This window comes from Somniosus microcephalus, chromosome 30 (assembly GCF_052327205.1).
Source record: "Somniosus microcephalus isolate GS21.2 chromosome 30, FLI_Smic_1.0, whole genome shotgun sequence".
Lineage (NCBI taxonomy): Eukaryota > Metazoa > Chordata > Chondrichthyes > Squaliformes > Somniosidae > Somniosus > Somniosus microcephalus.
This window is the reverse complement of record NC_141016.1, coordinates 5,674,268-5,701,201: the sequence shown is the minus strand read 5'-3', so window position 1 is coordinate 5,701,201 and position 26,934 is coordinate 5,674,268. Positions and strand designations below refer to the sequence as shown.

The following is a 26,934-nucleotide window of genomic DNA, read 5'->3' as shown; positions in this document are numbered from 1 at the left end:
CTTCATTTATATTATTCTTTGGTAAGATCCTAACATGGATGACTGCTATGTTTTTTTCTAGAGTAATTGCAGTCAGGACATCAGGGTAACATGTGGAGTTGACTTCTGCAATATTAATGGAGGTTGAGGGAAAGCCATCCTAATCAAGATGAGTCAGAGTGAAGGGAGAAGTCTTCTGAAGAAGCAACTGCTGAATTGTCCATTATCCAGTAACAAGGGGACATATTCAACTTATCCGATAAGGTGCTTGTGTTTTTTCTGTAAAACTGAGCTATATGCAGGTTGTACCGTGCATATTGAACATTTCCCCCAATCTTTGACAGGGTCAACTGGCCTCTCTTTTCCTCATCCTATGTTATTTCTTTCCATTGAAAGCCAGAAAAGCATTGCATCTCTTGAGCTCTTTCTGGTATCCTTTGAAACTCAACCACCTATTTTCACCTTCTCATCTTCACTCTTCAATATTTTCATCCTTCTATGCTCTTCCTTATACCACATGCTTAATCGTGATCTTTGGAAAGCTGCTGTTCATCATCCAGCTCCCTAATCATCATGATGGTAGCAATGAAATCCTGGTTGCTGATTCCCTGATCGAATATTATTGGGATCCATAAATGTTTTCTGTATTAAAGTGAGAAATGCTAGTGTTCCTTCATGTAGCTGGTTATGTTGCCTCATTCAATCGCCAGAAAATAACATGTCCTCTAATTCTGTTTATCTGAAACATTGGAAGAAGTGCCTGTTCAAATTTTGTGAAAAATCTGATTGTTGTATCTTCAAAATATCAGTCATTTCTCTTTTGAGCATTTTGTTAAAAATGTAAAATTAGTGTCATATATATTCATTTGCATGACTAACTTTATTTTCTTTTGCTCCAGCCAGCATCTCTCTAACCACAAGATACCCCAGCAGGAAACTGTATCATAGTGAAGCTCCTTAATGAGCTGCATTATTTCCAAGAAGCCTGCATGTAAAGATTCTTCAGGAATTGAGGGAATGTCAGTCCCTGCCAGCAGCGGATCATCATTCACCTGGAAGCTGATGGGTTAACTGAGGCAAAACCAGCTATGATGCTGCTGATGTTATTGGCCTGTCTAAACAACTGGCTGGGAATGAGTTCTCATTTAATAAGATGAGGAATGGTTTAGTCATAAAGTCACCAACTCAATCCCACCTGGCACAGTAGGGCGGAGGTAACCCTCAGCAACTTGCTGAAGGAGGTATGACAAGGGGGGGTCGCTGGAGAAGGGAAATCAAATCAAATAAATGAAAATAATGCTATTAAACCACCAAACATTTCTTTATCTGCAGATAAAATGAAAATATTCCTGCCCTTCAGAAAAAAATGTAAATGTTATATTCAGAATTTAATTCTATCAAATAAAGACATCAGAACTATCCAAAGCAGTTTAAAACTGTGAAATGTTTTGTCATTTTTTTCAAGGTGGCATTTGGAGATTACCTGCTAGAAACCAAAGTTTATGTCAATGAATTAAAAGATTACCATGTTGCCACATTATAAAGTAACATAAACAGCATTGTGGCGCAGAATCACCCTGATTGGCAGCCTGTGTTTCAATTTTTTTGTACATTACAGTTCTGTAGTTTGTTTTTGAATTCTCATGCATATAAAGCTAATTTTAAAAAACTAGCAGTGTGTGTGTTTGAATATGTAGCAGATAATGCGATGCTCTGTGCCACTGTGCGCCAGGCACCGCCACCTGGCATTGTGGGACATTGAGGCTTGCTGAGTGCACAGGGCCTGCGTAGTGCAGCTCTGATAATAAGAAAGTCAGAAAGACATTTATGTAGTGCCTTTCACAACCTCAGGATGTCCCAAAGTGCTTTACAGTCAATGAAGTACTTTTTGAAATGTAGTCACTGTTGTAATGTAGCCAATTTGCACACAGCAAGCTCCCACATACAGCAATGAGATAGTGACAAGATAATCTGTTTTAGTGATGTTGGTTGGGGGATAAATATTGGCCAAGACACCAGGAGAACTCCCCTGCTCTTATTCAAAATATCATGGGATCTTTTACGTCCACCTGAGAGGGCAGATGGGACCTCAGTTTATTTGGAGTGCTTGAGTAACTGTTCAGATGCTCAAAGCCTGTCTAAATTGGTACTGCATGGGAAGACCCTTTGCGTATGTTGGGTGCTGTCTCTTAAGGTGGACTCATTTGTTTGAATTTGTTGCGCTTCACTCATTTGTACCTATTGTAGTGCTTCTTCGCTGTTTATCTGTTTTATTATTTAGCCCCTTTGTTCTTTTGCCAGAATATTACTCAACTGGGAGCTTCTTCAAGCCACATCGCATCTGCTATATTTGCATTTTCCCCCAGGGACATTTTGTTGTGCGCTGCATATATAAGAATAAAGGATATCCTGCTAAGCATCCTTTGTGTTTGCAAGTGGTGGAGGAGGAAGATCAGAGGAAATATGCCCAACAGGTACATTTCCACTTTAGGCAATAAATTAGGATCCATCCTTATGTTACATACAGGTCCAATTAATGATGAGGCAAATGGAATGGGGGAAGCACAAGAGGCCAGGGTTGGAGGAATGCAGAGCTCTTGGAGGGTTGGAGGGCTGGAGGAGGTTACAGAGATAGGGAGGGGCCATGGAGGGATTGAATACAAGGATACGAATTTTAGAATCGAGGTGTTGGTGGACTGGGAGCCAGTGTTGGTCAACGAACACAAGGGTGGTGGGTGAGTGAGACTTGGTGCGGGTTAGGATACGGGCAGCAGAGTTTTGAATGAGTTCAAGTTTATGGAGGCCGGTGAGGAGAGCTTTGGAATAGTCAAGTCTGGAGGTAACAAAAGCATGTTGAAACATTTTATAAAAGAGTTAAACAGACAAAGCATGCTATCTTTGCAGATTTTTCAAGTACAGTCCCCACCACCTACACCGTCCACACTTATCATGGGCAGCCAACCTATATCAGACAAGTGGCACTGACCATTTGCTAGTGTCAAAGAAGTCAGTTACAAAGTCACCATTTAAAACACATTGGGGGAGAAATTCAGTTGGTTGCGCCACCCATTAGCGCCTTAAGAGGGCGCTAAGTGGGTTGCAAGCCAACTGGCGCCCGGGCGCGGCACTGCCCACGCCTCCCGCTAAATTCTGCGGGACGTTAGTGGTGGCGCTAACCGTTAGCGCTCTGCCGATGACATCATCGGTGTGCGCAGCGCCCCGCTGACGCCCCGGCCTCGATATTTGGCAGCGCCCCCTGATTTACCGCTGGACGCTATGTCCGACGGGTTCAGGGGGGCCTACCTGCAGCCGGGGAGGCGCAAATTAAAGGCAAGGTGCGGGGCGGCCATTTTTGTTGTTGGCCGCCTGACAGCACCTGCCTGCGCTCCCGTCCCCGGCCTCCTGAACCACCCCCGCCCCCCCCCCCGTGGAGTGCCGGCTGCGCTCCAAGAGCCCGGCACTTCTCTTCGGTGCCGGGCTCTTTTGCCTGCACTCCCGATCCTCGGGGGCCCAGCTGGGCCTCAGATCGCGCTGCACAAGGCCCCTCCCCTTTAAGAAGGGGAGGAAGGCCTGCAATACCACAGCGCGACGTGCCACAGCGTGTGGCGCTGCGGCACGTACTGCCATGATATTCACTCGCAGCGCCCCAAGAGGGATGCGGGACGCCTCCAGTAGCGCCGCGCTTCCCTTTGGGGCGCAACCACTCAATTTCCGGTGCGGGGACGCGAATGCTTCCGGGGCGCTACTTTTAGCGCCCTGGCGAGGCTGGCGCCCCAAACGGGGCTATACTCAATTTCTCCCCCATTAAGTGCACCAGCTATTTGGGCAGTTCAATCCCCCGTACTTACCGATGTAGTAACAAACTATTTCTCCTTGTATTGCAGCAAAGAAGCCCTTTTTATATTTTCTCAAATTACATTGATACAGATTGTTGTATCCGTGTGTTAATAGAGACACTGAAGGCAGGAGTTAGTTTCACAGGTGTTTACTGAACAAAGTCTGGAGGTGAAGTAACTGATACAACACAATATACAGGCTTATATAGCCCGAGTGGCCATTACCGGCATTACAGTACACAGGGGGCTCTTAAAGGCACATACACTACAACTCCTCCCCTTTTAGCCAACCAGAACATAATATTTTAAGTAATCATTAATTACATGTTACAAGAACAATAATCTACACATTGCTGCAGTTAATCAATTATAAGTCAGTCTCTCTGGAGGCTTCCTGACTCGGTCCGGATAACGCCTCGGTGGTGTAGTAGTTTCTGGTGGTGTAGTAGGTTCTTTTGGCAAGGCTGATTCGGCTTGAATGCCAGTGTCGGGTTCATCTGGTTCCAGTATCACCGGATCGGAGGTAGATACTATGGGTATCTCTACTTCATCATTAGGCGTATAGAGTTGTGGTGTAGGTTGTCCCTTTTCGGATGATTCTATGATCTGGTCAGCATGGCGCCTTATTATGCTTTCTCCAATGTCCACGGTATACATCAGTGGTCCTAGTCGTGTGCAAATAGTTCCAGGCTGCCATTTCTCGGTACGGTAGTCCCGGGCCAAAACTTGTTGACCTATCTGGAAGGTTCTAGTTGGCCTTTCATTCATGCCTTGAAATTGCCGGTTCTCCACGTCCCTTCTGATGTTTGGCTTGAGCAAATCCAGCCGGCATCTTAGGCTTCTATTGAAGAACATCATGGCGGGAGTTTGGTTTGTAACCATATGTGTTGCATTCCTGTATGCAAACAAGAAGTTATCTACCTTATGCTGAAGTTTTATGTCTTCATTACCCATGGCCTTATGGCCTTCTTCAAGGTCTGGACAAACCTTTCAGCCAATCCATTGGTGGCGGGATGGTATGGGGCGGACGTGTAGTGCTTAACCCCATTGTTTTTTAAGAACTTCCTGAATTCTTCGGACACAAATTGCGGTCCATTATCAGAACAGATCTGTTCAGGCAGCCCATTCCTGGCAAATATGGTCCTTAATACTGTGATGGTTTTTTCCGTGGTGGTGGAGGACATCTTTATTACCTCCGGCCACTTGGAATGTGCATCAACCGCGATTAAGAACATTGAGTCCATAAATGGACCAGCAAAGTCGATGTGTACCCTTTGCCATGGAGATGAGGGCCACTCCCATGGATGTAGAGGGGCTTGTGGTGGAGCATTTTGGACCTTCTGGCATCCTAGGCAGCTCTTGGTCATTTCTTCGATGTCTCCATCGATACCTGGCCACCATACAAACGCCCTGGCTAGGTTCTTCATTTTCACTCCACCCAGATGCCCCTCGTGAAGCTCCTTTAGCACTTCATCCTGGAGTTTGGGTGGAATCACCACTCTGGATCCACACATCAAGGTTCCTCGGCACACTGACAGCTGTTCTCTTCTTTGCGAGAATGCTGGCAACAGTGGTTCGCCATGTGCTGGCCATCCCTTCACTGTTAAATCGTAGACCCGTGAGAGAGTCGGGTCATTTCTCGTTTCCCTTTCAATGGCAGAATTTGTTACTGGTAGACATTCCACTATGGTAGAGTGGAACATCTCCACTGGGTCTACTGTAGGTGCCTCTTCTACCGTTGGCAACGGTAGGTGCGATAAACCGTCAGCATTCCCATGGCTGTTTTGATCCTTTGTATTCTATGTCATATTGGTGTGCCCCTAGAAAAAGGGACCACCTCTGTAGCCTTTGCGCTGTCATAATGGGAACACCCTTTTTAGGGTTGAATATGGAGACGAGGGGTTGATGGTCAGTCAGCAAGGTAAATTTTTGTCCGTGTAGGTAATGGTTGAATTTCTTCACTCCCCACACCAGGCTGAGTGCTTCCCTGTCGATCTGGGCATAGTTACGCTCAGCTGAGTTCAATGAGCGTGACGCAAAAGCTATCGGCCGCTCCGAGCCATCAGGGAATCTATGCGATAATACCGCTCCTACGCCGTAAGGGGATGCATCGCACGCCAGTCTGATTGGCAGTGATGGGTTGTAATGAGCCAAAACTTCCTTGGACGTGATCAAGCCTTTGCATTTATGGAAGGCACATTTACAGTCTTCGCTCCATTTCCAAATTACTCCTGTTTGTAGCAGTTCATTAAGAGGGTGCAGAAGAGTTGATAAGTTCGGTAAAAATTTATGATAGTAATTTATCAATCCCAGGAACGACCTTAATTGTGAAACATTTTCATGTGCTGGGACTTTTAGGACCGCTTCAATTTTTTCAGGTGACTTATGCAACCCTTCCTTATTAATTATGTGGCCACAATATGATATTTGTTTCTGGAAAAATTCGCACTTGGGGCGATTTGCTCGTAGGCCCCATTCTCTCAGCCTAGTGAGCACCTGCTCCAAATTGGCAAAGTGCTCGTTGTCGTTTTCTCCTGTTACAAGGATGTCGTCTAGGTAGCATTGAGTCCCCGGAATCCCTTGGAGGACTTGCTCCATAGCTCTTTGCCAGATAGCTGGAGCTGATGCTACTCCGAAAACCAGTCGATTGTACTGGTACAGGCCTTTGTGTGTATTTATCGTGAGATACTTTTTAGAGGCCTCTTCAACCTCCATCTGTAGATATGCCTGTGCCAAGTCAATTTTGGTGAAACGTTTCCCTCCGGATAGTGAGGCGAAAATATCTTCTATCCTCGGAAGAGGATACTGTACCGTGTGAAGGACCGGGTTTACAGTCACCTTGAAGTCTCCACAGATGCAAATTTTTCTCTGTTCTTCAGATTTATCATTATTCAACGTTTTCTTCATGACCGGGACGATGGGTGTTGCCCACTCGCTCCAATCTATCTTGGATAATATGCCTGCCTTTTCCAAATTCTCCAGCTCTGCCTCGACTGCTGGACGAATTGCGTATGGCACCGGCCTTGCCTTAAAAAACTTGGGAATTGCCGCATCTTTCACTTTTATTGAGGCGGTGATGCCTTTCAAGGTTCCTAGTTTCTCTTGAAACACTTCCTTGGCATTGGCCAAGATGTCTTTTAATCGTTCAGGTATGACGTCATCATCATTTTTTTTCTTACTGGTCACCGTCAGTGCCTGAATGGAGTGCCAGTCTAAACGTATCTTCCTGATCCATTCACGTCCCAACAGCGGTGGACCACCATCTTGTAGAACGTATAAATACAACTTCTGTATTTCCTTGCCGTTGTATATAACAGGCACCCTTATTTTTCCTTTGGGGTATACTTTCTGCCCCGTATATGTTTTCAAGATAATGGATGTGTCTTTTAAAGGTATATGCGGAAATAGCCGCTCGTAATCCCGTCGATTTATGACGGTCAGAGCTGATCCTGTATCTAGCTCCATTTTAACTGGGGACCCTGCTATCGTGAGGGTAACCCAAATGGTCTGGTAATCTTCTTTGGCAATTACATTATGTAATTTGAGACAGCTTAGTCTCTTGTTTCCGGAGTCGCTATCGCTCTTCTGGTCTTCGGAGCTACTGTCCGTCATCATTTGTACCTTTCTGTACTTTTCTTTATTGATTTTTTTTTTCCTGTCCATGGATTTTTTTTGTCCAGATCGGCATACCCGTGCAATGTGTCCAATCTTTCCGCATTGCCTGCATGCTTTGTCCTTGAACCAGCAGTCCCTCTGGTCATAGGTGGATCTGCCGCAGCGATAACATCTCTCGAAACCCTGTGTCATTTCATGGGTGCCGAAGTCCTGTGTCTTTTGCTGTATCTCTGCAGCTCCTCTTGCGGCTGCTTCGTATGATACAGCCATACTGAAAGCCTTGTCCAGTGTCAATTCTTTCTCAGAAAGCAGCCTTTTCTCTGTTCCTTCACTTAGGAGACCGCAGATGAATTTGTCTCGAAGAGAATCTGCCAGTCCTGCCCCGAATTGGCAGTGCTTTGATAGCTTTCTTAATTCGGTGAGGTAATCAGCGTTACTTTCATTCTTGTGCTGATTCCTCTTGAAGAATTTGAATCGTTCCGCCATCAGCAGTGGCGTTGGGTTTAAGTGTTCCTGTAGGGTATCAACAATTTCCTTAAAATTCTTGTCCTTTGGTTTGGCTGGAGTGATTAAGTTTCATAACAGCCCGTATGTCTTTGCGCCCATTAGATTTAGAAGTACTGATGCCTTTTTATCATTTTCTATTCCATTTGCTGTGCAATATACCTCCACTCTTTCCACATATGTGGTCCAATCCTCTATATCGCTATCAAAAGCATCAATATTGCCAGCCTTAGGCATCCTGGAAAAAAATGGCGCTTCCCGTGCGTTCCTTTCTTTCTTGCAGAAAAAAATATGGCGCTCCCTGCGCTTTCCTGCCGCTGCTGCTGCTGACAATGCTGTTTTCCGCAGGTTTTTTTATTTTTTTATTTACAGGTGGAGACTCGTTCCCGCCGGACTCTCTGGGACTTTTCCCCCCCTCTGCTAGGTCCGAATGCCGACCTGCTTTGCAGCGCCGGCCGTCTCCCGAGTGCTCCCCCCCGTCTGTTTCTGCTTGCCTCCGCCTTCGCTGCTCGGCCTCGCTGCAGAGCCAGCCGATGGAGCCCCAGCCTGCCGCCCAGGAAGGATTATTGCAGTACCTGCCACCAGCTCGGCCAGCTGGTGAAACCACAGTTTTTGTTTTTTTTCTCTTCCTTTTCTTCGACTTTGGACGTCTGAGGAATCGATGTCCTTGAGGTGCTGCCGAATTGCAGGTAAGTCCGTTTCCAATTTGTCGCCACTGTTGTATCCGTGTGTTAATAGAGACACTGAAGGCAGGAGTTAGTTTCACAGGTGTTTACTGAACAAAGTCTGGAGGTGAACTAACTGATGCAACACAATATACAGGCTTATATAGCCCGAGTGGCCATTACCGGCATTACAGTACACAGGGGGCTCTTAAAGGCACATACACTACACAGATGTCATTCATTCAATCATTCCCAGTCAATATCGGGATGTGATTGATGTACGAGATAGGTAATAGGTATGGGAGGAAAGCTGAACCATTTTTTTCCACAGGTAGCCCAGTTTTGCCTGTAGAAGAAGCCTGTAGCAGTTTAATCATTTAAAAAATTCCCCTTTTAACAAAACCGAATTAACAGTTTACACTCTGATTGGTCTAGAGAGTATCTGGGGCTAATGTTTCATTCCTACAACCTATGATGGTTTTACCGTCCACCGCTTATAGCGGGCCAATCGTGTTAACACCAACGTGCCTGCTATAAGCGGTGAGGACGGTAATAGTACAGCTTGGCAGCACCTTAATCTTTCGGTTGTAGTTGTATTTGTAACTCCACAGGTGTTCCTGTCTATAAAATTTGTATCTTACCTCTGGATCCGTTGTGGCTTTTGTCAAAGTCATAGCTCACTAGAGGTGTCTAAACCTTAAATTTCTCTCGTTCTTTGATATTAAGCACCTGCTGCTCCAGAAATGAGGCCCAAGGTATTGTAATTCCAAGGTTTATTTAAATCTCGCCGGCCTACCGGTGCAGAGGCCGCCCGCTGATAGCAAGTAGGAGGCGTGATTGGCTGCTGGGGCCGTCCCACAGGGGTCTCGCGATCTGTAGGGTTGGCCTGAGCTTTCCAGTTCCTTCTGGCCCCCTAAGAAAAGTAAAATAAACTGAACTGTTTGGGCCTCTTCTGGCCCTGGATCCTCTTCCTCACTGTCTTCACCTGGCAGAAAAGCCACTGTGACTTCCCAATCAGGTCGGCAAGTCAAAGTTGCACACGGTTCCCAGTGATGTCATCGGGACTCGACATGCATATATAAAGTTGGACCCGGCCAGCTTTGGGCTAGTGTTCTTGCTACCTGCTCAGTCGAGTAGGTTAAAATCAGGAATGGCCAGCTCCCGGTAGCTCCAGGGCGGGTCAGTAACCTGGGCGATTTTAACTACCCACTTGCCTGGTTTCCGCCAGGTAGATAGGGTTAAAATCACCCCCAAAGTCTTTGCCATTAACAAACCACTCTGCAAAACTAAGGCGATCATTTGTACAAAGGACAGCCAGCTACATTAACGCAGATACAAAGGACTGTCGAAGGACACATGGGGAGGGTAGGGTTGACAAAGTTACATGATGGCTCTCCCGTGTGTTTGCAGGCACTGGCACCTGTTCTGCGGTCTTCTTCAAGCAGATAAAAAAATGGCATCTGGAATAAAGAATGAAGCAGAAGATCTGGGTCATCCAGATGTCCAGAGCAGCAGCCTGTATGCAAGTCTATGAACATCCAACATTCGAGTATAGTGTGATTTGTGTTCATTGCTTGGCACATTTAATGGCCCACGTGGCAAACACATTGCGATGGGAGCAATGTAGAGTGCCCTGATGAAATGCTGGCATTCCTGTATGTTTGGAAACTACTTGAACAATTGCCAGTGATGCTGCACTAAGCTTACAATGAATTGTTGTTAAGGCAACATTTCGAAATTAAGCAAAATGTGAGCAATACTGTACTTAACTTCGCAACTTTCCTGAGACCAGCAAATTTCCTCACCCGTTGTCAGGTTCAGTGCACAGATACAGCATCTCTCTGCCGCCTCCATGCCTTTCAGTGAGGACCTGCTCTCCATTTTACCCTTCCTTTGTCGCATGGTTCAGAATGGGAACAGCGCAGAATGAGAGCTGAAACCTATGTTTTCCCACTTCATGGCACTGCCGTTTAATATTCCCATATCCAGTGGCGTCACATCAGTATTATCATTGGATTTAGTTGTATGCACATTTTATTTTTAACAGTTATATTTCATGTAGCAAAACTGGATAAAGCTGCTTCAAACACTATTAAATAAACTTGTCTATAACAAGCACAGCACACAGATTTCCATCAGAGCATGATCTGCTTCGCCAAAGCCAATGCGTTTATACAGCTGACCATTTTAAAACAAGATGGAGTTTAATGAACTGTGAGATAAAAGTTGATGTTGCATGGAAATTGCAGTCATTTTTCTCGCTGTGAGCATGCCGCTGTATAATGTGTGCGCTGCCTGCTGACAGTGGAACTCTGCAAGTTAAACAATGATCAGATCATCTGAAAGCAAGTCACTGATACTGGTGGGGGCTGTTTGGACTGCAAAGACTACATAAAGTTTTAAAGCGGTAATTTCTTTGTTACGCATGATCACAACATGATCATGGATGAGGAAGGTCATTCGTCCCATCTTAATTCATCCATCCTAGATCCTACCCCATTACCCAAACCAGTTGTTTCTCGAACAATCCCAGGGTTTTTTGCCTGTATTATTTTATCTGGAAGTCTAATCCATATGTATGTGTGAAGAAGAATTTCCTGAGATGAGTCTTAAATTTACTTTTTACTAGCCTCAATCTATGTTCCCTTGCCCTACTCTTGCAATTTAAAGTAATATTCCAGATTTATCTTTTCCATAATTATCTTATATACCTCTATATGATCCTGGATCTTCTTCAGGTCTCTGCAGAAGTATATATTGAGATTAAAGCTGTTGAGAGCATTCACAGGTATTTATATAGTGCCTTTCACAGCCTCAGAACGCTTTACAGTCAATTAAGTACTTTTGAAGTGTAGTCACTGTTGTAATGTAGGAAACATGGCAGCCAATTTGCACACAGCAAGTTCCCACAAACAGCAACATGATAATGACCAGATAATTTGTTTTAGTGATGCTGATTGAGGGATAAATATTGGCCCAGGACACCGGGATAACTCCTCTGCTCTGGGATCTTTTACATCCATCTTAGAGAGCAGACAGGGCCTCGGTTTAACGTCACATCCGCAAGGCGGCACCTCCGACAGTGCAACACTCCCACTGTACTATACTGGAGCTTCAGCCTAGATTTGTTGTGCTCAAGTCTCTGGTGTGGGACTTGAACCCTCAACCTTTTGACTTAGAGGCAAGAGTGCTACCCACAAGCCACAGCTGACTTTTTAGTTTGTAGTTCGTAAATTCCTGCTGTAAACAAGGCAGGAAGCAAGTTGGCGGAACACTGCAAGTTTGCCTTGGTGCTTACAGGACCATTGTTCATGAATAGTATTAACTGTGCATTTTGCGCAGAAGCTTAGATAAGAAGATTGCTCTATTTATGTTTTTCAAAGTGACTGCTTGAAAAGAATGTTGCAGTGCTCTGCCACCATGTGTCCTGCTGATCAGATGTGTTTCTACAGCACTACATTAGCCTGTAGCCACACGTGGCTAATTGGGAACAAATGTGGCTAATTGCATTTCTGATTGATTCATAAATCTAAAATGAGTAATAGGCACAGTCATTGGACATGTGATCTCAGTACTCATATTTGCATGGCGTATGCAGGTGAACTTTAACCTTCCTGTGCGTTTATTGGCAAAATAGTAAAACGAAAAGCAGAGTGTGCAAGTGTTTTTTAATCGCTGTGAGTGTTTTACTTTTTGACACCTTGTCGGGGTTTCCCACTTCCCTGCTCACCAACCTGCAATTCCCCACCCATTCATTCTAATAAAGAGCAGGGAGAAAATCGTAAGCTAGTGCGCATAGGAGCAGAAAACCCCAGCTCTTATCTAACTTCCGTTGCCACCAACAATAACCACTCAGCACAGTGGTTCATCATCACGTTATCCACATGCTATGCTGCACTTTGGAGCAAATCAATCCCCACTAAAGGTGCTAAGGCTGCTTTAGAAGGTGAAACACTATGGTCCCAATATTTAGGGAGGTGGGGAGGGAGTGGGGGCATCTGTCAGTGGGCGGGAAACACCGGGAAGGCGGAGTTCCTGCTGAATTTAACGGCATAACCTCATTTGAAATGTTTTATTCCGTTTCCGGCCCGGCAGCTGGCCAGAATGAGAGGCTGGCTGATTGCTGGGCAGGAAAGCTGTGCGGCTACAAGGCAGCAGCCCGGGTCAGTCCTCGGCAATCAAGAAGATTGAGGGTGGAGTGGGGCTCGGAGCGCAGCGGAGAGGAGGGAGGGAGAGATCGCGGGGTGGATGGAAAACGTTGGGGGTTAGAGAGATCAGATCATGGCTGGTTTGCTTGAGATGTCGATGGGAAGCATTCCTGCTCTTCCTAGACTGCAGGCAGTACTGGAATACATTGGGGAGACCAAATGCAGATTGGGTGACCACTTTGCGGAACATCACCGTTCAGTCCGTAAGCGTGACCCCAAGCTTCCGGTTGTTTGTCACTTTAATTCTCCGCTCCACTCCCACTCTGATCTCTCCGTCCTCGGCCTTTTACACTGTTCCAACGAAGCTCAACGTAAGCTTTTGATTAGGCACTTTACAGCCTTCTGGACTCAACATCGAGTTCAACAATTTCAGACTATAACCTCGGCCCCTATTTTTTTTTCCATTTTTTTCTCACATGACAGCTGTTGATGATTCTGCCATTGCCATTCACACCTCATCTAGTGTCATCTTTTGTTTCTTAACTTGTCCCATTACCATCTCCTTTTGCCTTGCACCATCATCCCTTTTGTCTCTTATTCTCTCCTGCCTTCCAGCCTATCACAGACCTTCCCTTTGTTCTTTCCTTCCCTCCTCCCTTTCCCTGCCCCAACACTTGCTTAAAAATCTGTTACACCTCTAACTTTTTCCAGTTCTGACGAAGGGTCATCGACCTGAAATGTTAACTCTGTTTCTCTCTCCATGGTGCTGCCTGACCTGCTGAGTGTTTCCAGCATTTTCTGTTGTTATTTCTGGAATAGCCCTTACCTGCTGCAGCCGGCAGCTTCCACCTCCCTTTAGCTGACAAGTTTCCCGAGCCCTGGAAAACCCCGTCCGCAGGCGTTAAATTTAAATGGCTGCTAAAATCATTGACCCGCCTCACCAGAGCGGGTTACTCGGCTGACCTCAAACCCGCCGTGGTTAAACCAGAAGTTGGCAGGTTTGCGGAGGGCTGGGGTCGGGTTTCACATTTTCATCAATTTACCACCCCCGCCCCCCCCGGCCTTGATACTGTCCCATAGAAACATAGAAGATAGGAGCAGGAGTAGGCCATTCGGCCCCTCGAGCCTGCTCCGCCATTCAATGTGATCATGGCTGATCATCCAAATTCAGTACCCGGTCCCTGCTTTCTCCCCATACCCCTTGATCCCTTTAGCCTTGAGAATATATATCCAACTCCTTCTTGAATATATTTAATGAATTGGCCTCTACTGCCTTCTGTGGTAGAGAATTCCACAGGTTCACCACTCTCTGGGTGAAGAAATTCCTCCTCATTTCTGTCCTAAATGGCCTACCCCTTATCCTTAGACTGTGACCCCTGGTTCTGGACTCCCTGACCATCGGGAACATCCTTCCAGCATCTAGTCTGTCTAGTCCTGTTAGAATTTTATAAGTTTCGATGAGATCCCCTTTCATTCTTCTAAACTCCAGCGAGTACAAGCCCAATCGATCCAATCTCTACTCATACGTCATTCCTGCCATCCCAGGTATCAGCCTGGTGAATCTTCGCTGAACTCCTTCCATGGCAAGAACATTCTTCCTCAGATAAGGCGACCAAAACTGCACACAATACTCAAGATGTGGTCTCACCAAGGCCCTGTACAACTGCAGCAAGACACCCTTGTTCCTGTACTCAAACCCTCTGGCTACAAAGGCCAACATACCATTTGCCTGCTTAACCGCCTGCTGCACCTGCATGCTTACCTTCAGTGACTGGTGCACAAGGACACCCAGGTCTCGTTGCACTTCCCCTTCTCCCAATCTATTGCCATTCAGATAATAATCTGCCTTCCTGTTTTTGCTACCAAAGTGGATAACCTCACATTTATCCACGTTATATTGCATCTGCCATGCTTCTGCCCAATCACCCAACCTGTCCAAATCATCCTGGAGTTTCTCGGCATCCTCCTCACAGCACACACGCCCACCCAGCTTTGTGTCATCTGCAAATTTGGAGATATTACATCTAGTTCCCTTGTCTAGATCATTAATATATATTGAGAATAGCTGGGGTCCAAGGACCGATCCCTGCGGTACCCCACTAGTCACTGCCTGCCACTCGGAAAAAGACCCGTTTATTCCAACTCTTTGCTTTCTGTCTGCCAACCAGTTCTCTATCCAAGTCAGTACCTTGCCCCCAATCCCATGTGCCTTAACTTTACACGCTAATGTCTTATGCGGGACCTTATCGAAAGCCTTCTGAAAGTCCAAATACACCACATCCACTGGTTCTCCCTTATCTATTTTACCAGTTACATCCTCAAAAAATTCCAGTAGATTAGTCAAGCACGATTTACCCTTTGTAAATCCATGTTGACTTTGTCCGATCCTGTCACTGTTTTCCAAGTGCTCTGCTATTACATCTTTATAATGGACTCTAGCATTTTCCCCACTACCGATGTCAGGCTTACCGGTCTGTAATTCCCCGTTTTCTCTCTACCACCCATCATAGGGGGTTAAAATTCTCCTCTATGTTACTACAACAAAATAACTTTTAAATTGACTTTGTCTTGCTGGCAAGGGTAAAAAGGGAAGCATTTGTGGTTTGAAGTTAGAAAAGCCCAAACTGTTCATTTAATTTAAACTGTTCAATATAAGAAATAAATCCATGAAAAAAGTGTGTGGTGGCACTAGAATTTATAAAGAGTTTATCAATCACAGTCATGGTGCAAATGTTGATGTATCATTCAGGACTTTAGGTGTAATTAATTTGTGAAACCAACCCAACTTGTGTGATAAACAGAATGGCTTAGAATTACATTTGGTAACATTAGAGGATGTTCACTTAAAGCATTTTTATGACTTTCCTTAGCTATTTTACAGGAGGCATTATCCTATTTAAAATAATTGTGAACTGAGGAATATTGTACAAACGTTCAGTATGCTAATATTACAAGCAGTGATTTCTAGATCTATATTTCTCTGTTCCCATCAATATCTTCGACATGTTGTGGTTCACTGACTTTGTTAAAACATTAACGTCTCCATTACCTGGAAATATCTTTTTAATTGATCCTGTTGTAATCCTTCAATACAGATCATGGGGTCAGATTAGATGTTTGACTCCTCTAATGAAATGATTGTAAGGAGCAACTAATATTGTTGTAAGGTCATTAGAAGCAAACAAAGTGTGGTAAACCACGTTCACTATCGTTAGCACTGTTCACCACTGTTCGTTATAACTGTATCACTGACCACTATTGTATCACGGTACGAGGTCGCCTCTTGCCACACTGCTATACCTGGGATGACCACTGCCGACTCCGCCTTGGCTCCACCCACCAGGCCAGGTATAAAGGTGAGCGACTGGCTGGTATTCCTCCTGCTTGGATCGGATCACCCACGAGAGTGGGCTGTTATTTAGTCAATAAAAACCTTTAGTCACCTTCGTAACTCTTCGCCTTTTATTGGAGGAATTGATAGGTATATCAATTTTATTGACTAAATTTAATGATGTCCGACAACGAGTCACAACCGGCGGAGGAGCCACCAGCGCAGCTCCCAGGAGCACAGCCACACCAGCCAGCTTGGCTGCGAGCCCTCAGACCGCCGTACCTGGACCTGAACCCACGAGCAGCAAACTCAGCCGCAGACTTTAAACACTGGCTGGTCTGCTTCGAATCATACCTGAGAGAATCCAGCGTCCCTCAGGCATCCAAACTAAGTGTCCTGCAGGCACAACTGAGCCCGAGAGTATACACTCTCATCGAGGACATGACTACCTACGAGACCGCCATCAACCTGCTGAAACAGAAGTACCGGACCCCGGTAAACTACATGTACGCTAGGCACCTCCTAAGATCACGGCCGCAACAGCCAGGAGAATCAGTAGCCGAATTCTCACAGGCGCTATATGCACTCGCCAGGAACTGTGACTTTAAATCGGTGTCGGCAGCCGAAAATACTGAAGATAATATCCGCGACGCATTCCTGAAAGGCCTACGGTCCGAGTACTCACGGCAAAGACTGCTGGAAGCTAAAGACCTCAGCATGGAAAAAGCTGAAGCCCTCGCTATCTCCCTGGAAGTGGCCCACCAAGATCAGGAAGCATTCACCAGGTACTGCTCGCGACCCTGGGACTCGGGCCCGACCCCTACCACAGCACCCTTCCCAGCGCCGCCCCCGGGACCTACCTCTGCGTCGGCGTCCCGGACCCGACCGGCCCCGCCACCCCCGGCACCGGCCCCGACATCGGGCATCCGCGATCGGGCCGCCGGCTGTTTTTTTTGTGGCCAGGAGAAGCACCCGAGGTCGCGCTGCCCAGCCAAGAACTCCATATGTAGAACCTGCCTGAAGAAAGGCCACTTCTCCAAGGCCTGCAGGAGCGGATCCTCAGAGGCCAGCAGTGCCGCATGCGAACTATGGGGGCGGCCATCTTCGTTTAGGGCAACTGAGGCCAGCATCCCCACACATGAGTCATGGGGGCGGCCATCTTTGTTTAGGGCAACTGAGGCCAGCATCCCCACACATGAGTCATGGGGGCGGCCATCTTTGATTAAGGCAACCGACCCCAATAGTGCCTCATGGGGCCCTACCTCGTGGGAGACGCCATTTTACTCACCACGCCCGACCGCCTCGCCCGCAGATGACAACGACTCGCTCAGCTACACACTAGCTTCCGTCACCCTGGACCAAGCCCGCCCGCACCATCTGTCCAAGTCAATGATGGACATCAAAGTGAACGGCCACGCCACGACCTGCCTGTTCGACAGCGGAAGCACGGAGAGCTTCATCCACCCAGACACGGTGAGCCACTACTCCCTCTCTGTCCTACCAACGCGCAGCCGAATCTCGATGGCATCGAGGTCCCACGCCACGGACATCAGCGGCTACTGTGTCGTGACCCTGTCGGTTAAGGGCACGGAGTATAAAAACTTTAAACTCCTCGTCCTCCCCCATCTCTGCGCTGCCGTCCTACTAGGGCTGGACTTCCAATCCCACCTCCAAAGCGTAACCCTAGCATACGGTGGACCCCTCCCCCCACTCACAGTCAACAACCAGCAAACGTTAAACCGCCCACCGCGTAACACCTGCAGCCTCTCCACCCTCAAGGTCCCGCCACCCTCTCTGTTTGCTAACCTTACCCCTGACTGCAAACCCGTCGCTACCAAAAGCAGGCGGTATAGCGCCGGGGACAGAGCCTTCATTAGCTCTGAGGTGCGGCGCCTCCTGAAAGAGGGCATTATCGAGGGGAGCAGCAGCCCCTGGCGTGCCCAGGTCGTAGTCGTAAAGACCGGCGATAAAAACCGCCTGGTCATCGACTACAGCCAGACCATAAACAGATATACCCAGCTGGACGCATACCCCCTCCCCCGCATATCTGACATGGTCAATCAGATTGCACAGTATAAAGTATTCTCGACCATCGACCTGAAGTCGGCCTACCACCAACTCCCTATCCACCCTGAGGACCGCCAGTATACCGCCTTCGAGGCGAATGGGCGCCTATACCACTTCCTTAGGGTCCCCTTCGGTGTCACTAATGGGGTCTCGGTCTTCCAAAGGGAGATGGACCAGATGGTTGACCAGAACGAACTGCAGGCTACATTCCCCTACCTAGATAACGTCACTATCTGCGGCCGCGACCAGCAGGAACATGACGCGAATCTGGAGAAATTCCTCCGTACGGCCCAACGGCTGAACCTCACCTACAATAAGGAGAAATGCGTGTTTAACACCACGCGCCTTGCCATCCTCGGCTGCGTAGTGGAGAACGGAATCATCGGCCCCGACCCAGAAAGAATGCGCCCCCTCATGGAGCTACCCCTCCCCCACTGCCCTAAAGCACTTAGGAGAACCCTGGGGCTTTTCGCCTACTATGCCCAATGGGTACCCAATTACGCGGACAAAGCCAGACCCCTCCTGAAAGCCACTTCCTTCCCCCTCACGGAGGAGGCGTGCGCGGCCTTCTCCCTCATTAAGGGAGACATAGCCAAGGCCACGATGCACGCAGTGGACGAGTCCATCCCCTTTCAGGTGGAGAGCGACGCCTCCGACTTCGCCTTAGCCGCCACCCTAAACCAGGAGGGGAGGCCAGTGGCCTTCTTCTCAAGGACCCTACAGGGCCCCGAGATCCGACATTCGTCGGTCGAGAAAGAGGCCCAGGCGATCGTGGAGGCAGTACGGCGCTGGAGGCACTACCTGGCAGGCAAACGATTTACCCTCCTCACCGACCAGCGTTCGGTGGCTTTCATGTTTAATAACAAGCTGAAGGGCAAAATCAAGAATGACAAGATTTTGAGATGGAGAATCGAGCTCTCCACCTACGATTATGAGATCTTGTACCGGCCAGGCAAGCTGAACGAATCCCCTGATGCCCTTTCACGAATGACATGCGCCAGCGCGCATATCGATAGGCTTCAGACCCTCCACGACCAGCTCTGCCACCCCGGAGTCACCAGACTCTACCATTTCATTAAGGCCCGCAACCTGACCTACTCCATCGAGGAGGTCAGGACCATGACCAGGAACTGCCAGACCTGTGCGGAGTGCAAACCGCACTTCTATAGGCCGGACCGAGCAAGCCTGATCAAGGCCACCCGCCCCTTCGAGCGCCTGAGCATCGACTTTAAGGGGCCCCTCCCGTCCTCTGACCGTAATGTGTACTTCCTCAACATCGTTGATGAGTACTCCCGTTTCCCCTTTGCCTTCCCCTGCCCCGACATGACCAGTAGCACGGTCATTAAGTGCCTGAATGCCCTCTTCGCCTTGTTCGGGTTCCCGAACTATATACACAGCGACCGGGGCTCCTCCTTCATGAGCGAGGAACTCCGGCAATTCCTCCTAGAGAGAGGTATTGCAGCAAGCAGGACCACCAGCTACAACCCCAGAGGTAACGGTCAGGTGGAAAGAGAGAACGCGACGGTATGGAAGGCTGTCCTCTTAGCCTTAAAGTCTAAGGGCCTCCCTACCTCCCGCTGGCAAGAAGTCCTCCCGACAGCGCTGCACTCCATCCGGTCATTACTTTGCACGGCCACTAACACCACCCCCCATGAACGAATGTTCGTTTTCCCCAGGAAGTCGACTACGGGAACCACTCTACCAACCTGGCTGACCGCCCCGGGGCCGGTCTGGCTGCGGAAACACGTGAGGACCCATAAAACGGACCCCCTGGTCGAGAGGGTGAACCTCCTGCACGCCAACCCCCAGTACGCCTACGTGGCGTACCCAGACGGGCGGGAGGACACTGTCTCCCTACGAGACCTCGCACCCTCAGCCGATCCGGAAACACCGCCACCACCCCCCCCAACCTCAGTCCAGGTAGACGGCATGCCGGAACCCCACGAGCCCTCGCCGACCACGCAAACACCAGCATCAACACCGGATAAGGCACCAGCACCGGATAAGGCAACACCACCGCTGCGGCGATCGGAGAGGCTTACGAAGCCTCCGGACAGACTGACCTACCAGAATTGGTAGTACACTTCACCCCGCCGGACTTAATTCTAAACAAGGGGTGAATGTGGTAAACCACGTTCACTATCGTTAGCACTGTTCACCACTGTTCGTTATAACTGTATCACTGACCACTATTGTATCACGGTACGAGGTCGCCTCTTGCCACACTGCTATACCTGGGATGACCACTGCCGACTCCGCCTTGGCTCCACCCACCAGGCCAGGTATAAAGGTGAGCGACTGGCTGGTATTCCTCCTGCTTGGATCGGATCACCCACGAGAGTGGGCTGTTATTTAGTCAATAAAAACCTTTAGTCACCTTCGTAACTCTTCGCCTTTTATTGGAGGAATTGATAGGTATATCACAAAGCAAACTCATTTTTATCTTGAACACTGTTTGAAATTACAGACAGGTGCTCTGGATCCATGAAACTAAACTATGGGGAAAAAATATGGTGCAGCTGAACAATTTAGTAGTGAATTAACAGTCTTCATTCATTTTAACACAGTGCATGCACCACTCCCTGGGCAGTCAGCCAGTCTGCTCCCATATGTCTATCAGTGCTGTTTTCCAACAGCTTTCAAAGACTTGTGTACAGAGTTCAGGAATGACTTGCACTTCAGTTCTTTCTCACTATGGTTCAGCCGCCCAGCCTCTGCTCAGCACTCATACTTTGGTACAATTCCCATCAAGAGCCTTCCTTCAGAACCATAATCCTCCACCTTGGCTCCTAAACTGCACTAGCTGTGTATTTGTTCTCAGGACGTGGACAATACTGGCAAATGTGCATTTATTGCCCATCCCTAGTTGCCCTGAGAAGGCGTTGGTGGGCCTCCTTCTTGAAGTTCTTGTGGCGATGGTGCTGCCACAATGTTGTAAGTTAGGGAATTTGAAGACTTTGGCCAGCGGCAATGAAGAAGTGGCAGTTAGTGTTTAAGTTAGGGTGGTATATGACTTGGAGAGCAACTTGGAGGTGCTGGTGTTCCCATGACATTGTCTTTCTCAGTGGTAGAAGTCAAGGGGCCGGAAGGTGATGTTAAGTAAGCTTGTTTGAGTTGCTGCATTCCTGTAGCCAGTAGATACTGTCGCCACATTGCACTGGTAGTGGAAGGGATGGATATTGCATCCAACAGCTGGAGAAACTTTTTCACACTGAGTTGTGAAGGTGCGGAATTCACTTCCAGGGTTAGTGGTTTCGGCAGAAACTATATCATCATTCAAGATTAGATATGTGGATGAATCCCCAGGCCCGGATGAAATGTATCCCAGGCTGCTGTGTGAGGCAAAGGAGGAGATTGCGGGGGCTCTAACACATATATTCAGGACCTCTCTGGCCACAGGGGATGTGCCAGAGGACTGGAGAACCGCTAATGTAGTACCATTATTCAAGAAGGGTAGTAGGGAAAAACCGGGGAACTACAGGCCAGTGAGCCTAACATCAGTGGTAGGAAAATTATTGGAAAAAATCCTGAGGGACAAAATTTGTCTCCACTTGGAGAGGCAAGGATTAATCAGGGATAGTCAACATGGCTTTGTCAAGGGAAGATCATGTCTGACTAATTTGATTGAATTTTTTGAGGGGGTGACTAGGTGTGTGGATGAGGGTAACGCAGTGGATGTGGTATACATGGATTTCAGTAAGGCCTTCGATAAAGTCCCGCACAGGAGACTGGTCAAGAAGGTAAGAGCCCATGGAATCCAGGGTGCCTTGGCACATTGGATACAAAACTGGCTTAGTGGCAGAAGGCAGAGGGTGATGGTCGAAGGTTGTTTTTGTGACTGGAAGCCTGTGGCCAGTGGGGTACCACAGGGATCGGTGCTGGGTCCCTTGCTGTTTGTGGTCTACATTAATGACTTGGATATGAATGTAAAGGGTATGATCAGTAAGTTCGCGGATGATACAAAAATTGGTAGGGTGGTAAATAGCGAGGAGGGTAGCCTCAGTCTGCAGGACGATATAGATGGGTTGGTCAGATGGGCGGAACAGTAGCAAATGGAATTTAACCCGGAAAAGTGCGAGGTGATGCACTTTGGGGGGACTAACAAGGCAAAGGAATACACAATGAATGGAAAGACCCTAGGCAAGACGGAGGGTCAGAGGGATCTGGGTGTGCAAGTACACAGATCCCTGAAGGCGGCGGAACAGGTGGAGAAGGTGGTAAAAAAGGCATATGGGATACTTGCCTTCATTAGCCGAGGCATTGAATATAAGAGCAAGGAGGTTATGATGGAGCTGTATAAAACACTGGTTAGGCCACAGCTGGAATATTGTGTGCAGTTCTGGTTGCCACACTACAGGAAGGATGTGATCGCGTTAGAGAGGGTGCAGAGGAGGTTCACCAGGATGTTACCAGGGCTGGAGCGCTTCGGCTATGAAGAGAGACTGGGCAGATTGGGTTTGTTTTCCTTGGAGCAGAGGAGGCTGAGGGGGAACATGATTGAGGTGTACAAAATTATGAGGGGCATAGATAGGATGGATGCTGAGGAGCTTTTTCCCTTAGTAGAGGGGTCAATAACTAGGGGGCATAGATTCAAGGTAAAGGGCGGGAGGTTTAGAGGGGATTTGAGAAAGAACTTTTTCACCCAGAGGGTGGTTGGAGTCTGGAACTCACTGCCTGAAAGGGTTGTGGAGGCAGAAACCCTCACAACATTTAAGAAGCATTTGGATGTGCACTTGAAATGCCATAGCATACAAGGCTACGGGCCAAATGCTGGAATATGGGATTAGATTAGACAGGGCTTGATGGCCGGCGCGGACACGATGGGCCGAAGGGCCTCTATCCGTGCTGTATTACTCTATGACTCTATGAAGGAAAAGGGTTTCAAGGGATATGGGAACAGGGTGGGATAACGTGATTAGAACTGTTTGCTCGAATGGAGGGTAAACACCAACAAGGACTGGTTTGACCGAATGGTCTTTTTCTGTGTTGCAACTTCTATGTATTTCTGGAGCACATAAATATACACCTGGTATTATTCCAAAGAATAAAATTCAGTCTATTATTAAATTTCTATTGTGCTCCTGAGTTAATTATTGAAGGCCAGCAACACTGTTTACAATTTTATTTCACAATAAAACATATTATAAATAGCAAGTGAAGGGACATGGTTTAGGTGCAGTGGGGGTTACTGCCCTTTTATGTCATAAGACTGGTTTGAATCCAAACTGATTAGCTGAACTAATTCGCTCTCCTTTTGAACTCTGTTGACATCAGCCAAGACATTTCATTGGGGACTATTACAGATTTTAGAGAAAGGAGACTTTTATTCCATCCTATTTTGGCATTGTGTACTGGTCTTAAATGTGAATGCACAACATTTTCACACACTGCATCACTCAAATATGGTTTTGTATTGTTTTTATGTACAATGACTGTGGTTACAATATCAGCACCTAGCTATTTAAAAGTTCCGCATCACTTGACACTAACTTTTATGCTGATTACCTCAGAAAGCCAGAGTGAATGTAATGCACATTTGAGGGAGCTGATGTGCTTGATAAATCTATCTAATTTAAAAAAATAAGTCGTGTGATAGCTTTCTCAGTAAAGGACCCCTTAATGTGAAAATGTTGGTATTTATGACTTTAATTTTGTTTCATTGCATTTCAGGATACAGGCCACCCACCCCACCATCTGGCACAGGGTACCATCACTACCAGTTCTTCCTTTATGAGCATCCAGCCGATACAGTCCTCTCACTGACTAAAAATGAAGCAAATTCCTTAGGTAAGGATATGAAAAATTAAGCACGTAGCAACATTTTCTTTTCTCAATTGTTTGGCTTTAACGGTGACTTTTTTTCTTCACCGATTCAAAATATTGATGTGTAAGCTCTTTACAGATCTCCAAAACATTACAGAGACACACACACAAGTGTATTTTACTATTCTGACAGGATGTCGGGACATCTTACCTGCAACATTAACTCCAATTGCAAAGCTGACACTCAACCCTTATGGCGCTTTTACATTTCATTGATGCCGCCATTAGAAGCCAAAGCTTTTGTGGCAGTGCGTAAATGTGAATGAGGTACTGCTACTGTCTCCAGAGGCCCTTCGAGCAACACCATAGGATGGAATTGCGCCTGACCTGTGTAAAGAGGAGAGAAGTTAAATACGTTTTTTGTTCACCAGACTAAGTCATTGTCCTGCATTCCATTTACCTTATGGGTAAGTGGAGTACCTAAGAAAATAATCCTGCTTCAGGCAGTTGTAGTTTGTCCGCATTAACATGTTTCATTTGTGGACTGCATTGGCCCTGGAATGAATATTAAATTCAGGTTTATCATTGAGACCAAGAGAAATGTTCCATTGCTGATACCTTTATCAATAATACCCTAAAGTTCTAGGTCGTATGTAGATGACTTATTGTGTTTGTCCAAACATGACTAAGATATCCGAACTGCTTTCCACAGTAATTTCTCCCACTTTTAATTTAGCATACCTGACACCCACACGAGCCCACACAAAAGACCAAAGTGGCTCCTTTTAAAGTTCAGCTTGACTAAGGATATCTTGGTGTGTCTGCTTTTTTATAAAAAATGTAGAAGTAAAATAGCTGTTATTTATGGAGTTTTATATTCTTTCATTTGGTGTTTGGGAGTAATATTGTATGGGTTAGGCCTCCAAATTATGTAATAAATAACCAGTAATCATTTGAATTGCTATAAAGCTTGCATAGTACTGTATTAAATCACCATAATAATGGGGTGGGTGAATTCAATTTACGGTTGGGTAGGTTTACAAATTTAGCACAAGTATGTTTCACCTTTTATCGTATACTGAAAAGGTTACCGAGAATAGATTAGAATTCAAGCTAGGATTTCAAAATGTTAGGGTCTTTTCACCAAACTCACAAATTAGGCTGCATTTACACTGCAACAGTCGTGTTGGGAGAAAGGATTAGAACGATATGTTGATAGGGTGAGATGAAGTAAGGTGGGAGGAAGCTCGTATGGAGCCTAAACACCAGCATAGACCAGTTGGGCCAAATGACCCGTTTCTGTGCAGTAAGATTCCATGTAATTATAGCTGTAGTGTCAACCTGACTCCAGAGACTCTGCTTCACTCCTGGGTAAGGCTGGGCCCTGACTCCAGATTTATACTACAACTTTAACATTGGTGCAAAGCGAACCCACTTCACACTGAAGCTGTCACTGTTGTGTTTACCCAAAGCAAATATATGCTGTGCACTCTACTTAGACTTTTGTCTCAACTTACTACAAATGAGATGTATAAAGGTGCATGAAAATTGCATTGCAGTGAAAAATCCTTTCATTGCTGAGCGAGACGGGATCATTGATACCAGTTTCTGACTGTTGCTGAATTAGCCTCCCCATAACCAAAGAGCAAGTCTGGGAGCATGACTCCTTGGCCAGGGAACCGTGCATGTGAGCGCAATAAATGTTTTCTGATAGAACTTCTAACTTGATCTTCATTGAACAAATAACCACCTATGTCTATTTCTTGTACACATGGAATAGTTCTTGCCAGAGGAATTTGCATTAAACGTCAAACTGTGTGAACACTGCAGTGGGCGAGAGGAGCTTTTAATTTGCGGCATTAAAACTGTCTTGGAGGGCACTGGTAATTACTCAGCTTTTACTCACAATTGACATCAGAAAAAATATATTTAAAAGGAAAAAGAACTACCAGGTTGTCCTAGACAGGTCAACATATCCCTCAGGATTACTTACAGAATGAAACAGGAAACCATTTATTTTCCCCATTCACCTGTGACCTTCAGTGCAATAGGTTGATGCTACTATAAAAGATTTGACAAATATTAATTTGCATGTTTAAAAAGTGTGACTGTCAGGTCATTTTATTGAAAAGGATCTCCTTCACATCACTGCAGATGTGTCACAAAATAATTCACGGTTCTAATTTTGTTTACTTTGTGAAAAAGGTGGAAGATCTCCATCTCTCTTACACTTGACGTGTCTTCTCTTGCAGATAGGATTGCAGAAAAATTAGAAAGGAACAAAACCACAGTATACCAAGGTTGAAGCCCTGATTTTGCAAGTCCAGCAAAATGGGGCCACACTCACAGTTTGAATGTGGGCATATCTGCACTAACTGCCTTAGTTTCGCAAACCCCCAAGGCCAGTGATCCCTACCCGAGTCCATCTCTTACCTATGGGCTGATGTGGTGCTAGCAACGTCCTGATCTTTGCCCATTCCTCCAACAGCACTGTCTTCATTCCAGTGAGGCCCAATATCTGGGGCTCCTCAGCTATCACCATTCGTATGCAGAGTATTCACCCTGCACGGTGGGGGACCATCTAGTCCATAAACTTATAAATGTGCTCCAGAGGACAGTATGGTGGTGCTCAGTGTTAAAACATCAAGGGGGAAAAATTCGGTATCGCCCATTTTGGGGCGCTAATATCGGCCGGGCGCTAATTATCACCTCCGACTGCAAAATTTGCCTCTATTGCCCCTGGAGGTGATTTGAGCATTAAATCAGGCGCTACGCACCTCTCTTAAGACGCAAACGTCAGGGAGCGAAGCGCAACCTCAGAACGCTACCGAAGCTCAGGCGATGCCAATTACCATGACAGACTGGCGCCGTCCAGTTCTTAAAGGGGAGGGGCCATCTTGCTGGCCAGCCACTCCCTGCTCATTGCAGCCTTGAATCTCAGCCTGGAGAGACCTCAAAAGCAATTGTGTTAGAAGCACTAATGGATAGGCCCAGGGAAAGAGCTTAGGAACATCAGAAGTGGCGCT

General features: G+C 46.8%; 1 protein-coding gene across 2 annotated transcripts in view; it reads left to right on the top strand.

Annotated features, from left to right (window-relative positions):
* pebp4 (phosphatidylethanolamine binding protein 4) overlaps window positions 1–26,934 on the top strand; it is a 558,141-nt gene that overhangs the window by 382,920 nt on the left and 148,287 nt on the right. Inside the window, exons 6-7 of one of the 2 annotated variants that reach the window (XM_085970914.1) lie at window positions 2,281–2,453; window positions 23,816–23,932. In XM_085970914.1, coding sequence (XP_085827040.1) covers window positions 2,281–2,453; window positions 23,816–23,908 — 266 coding nt within the window. In that variant the 3' untranslated portion in view covers window positions 23,909–23,932. The remainder of the gene's footprint in view (window positions 1–2,280; window positions 2,454–23,815; window positions 23,933–26,934) is intronic. The other variant, XM_085970915.1, reaches the window with a different exon arrangement.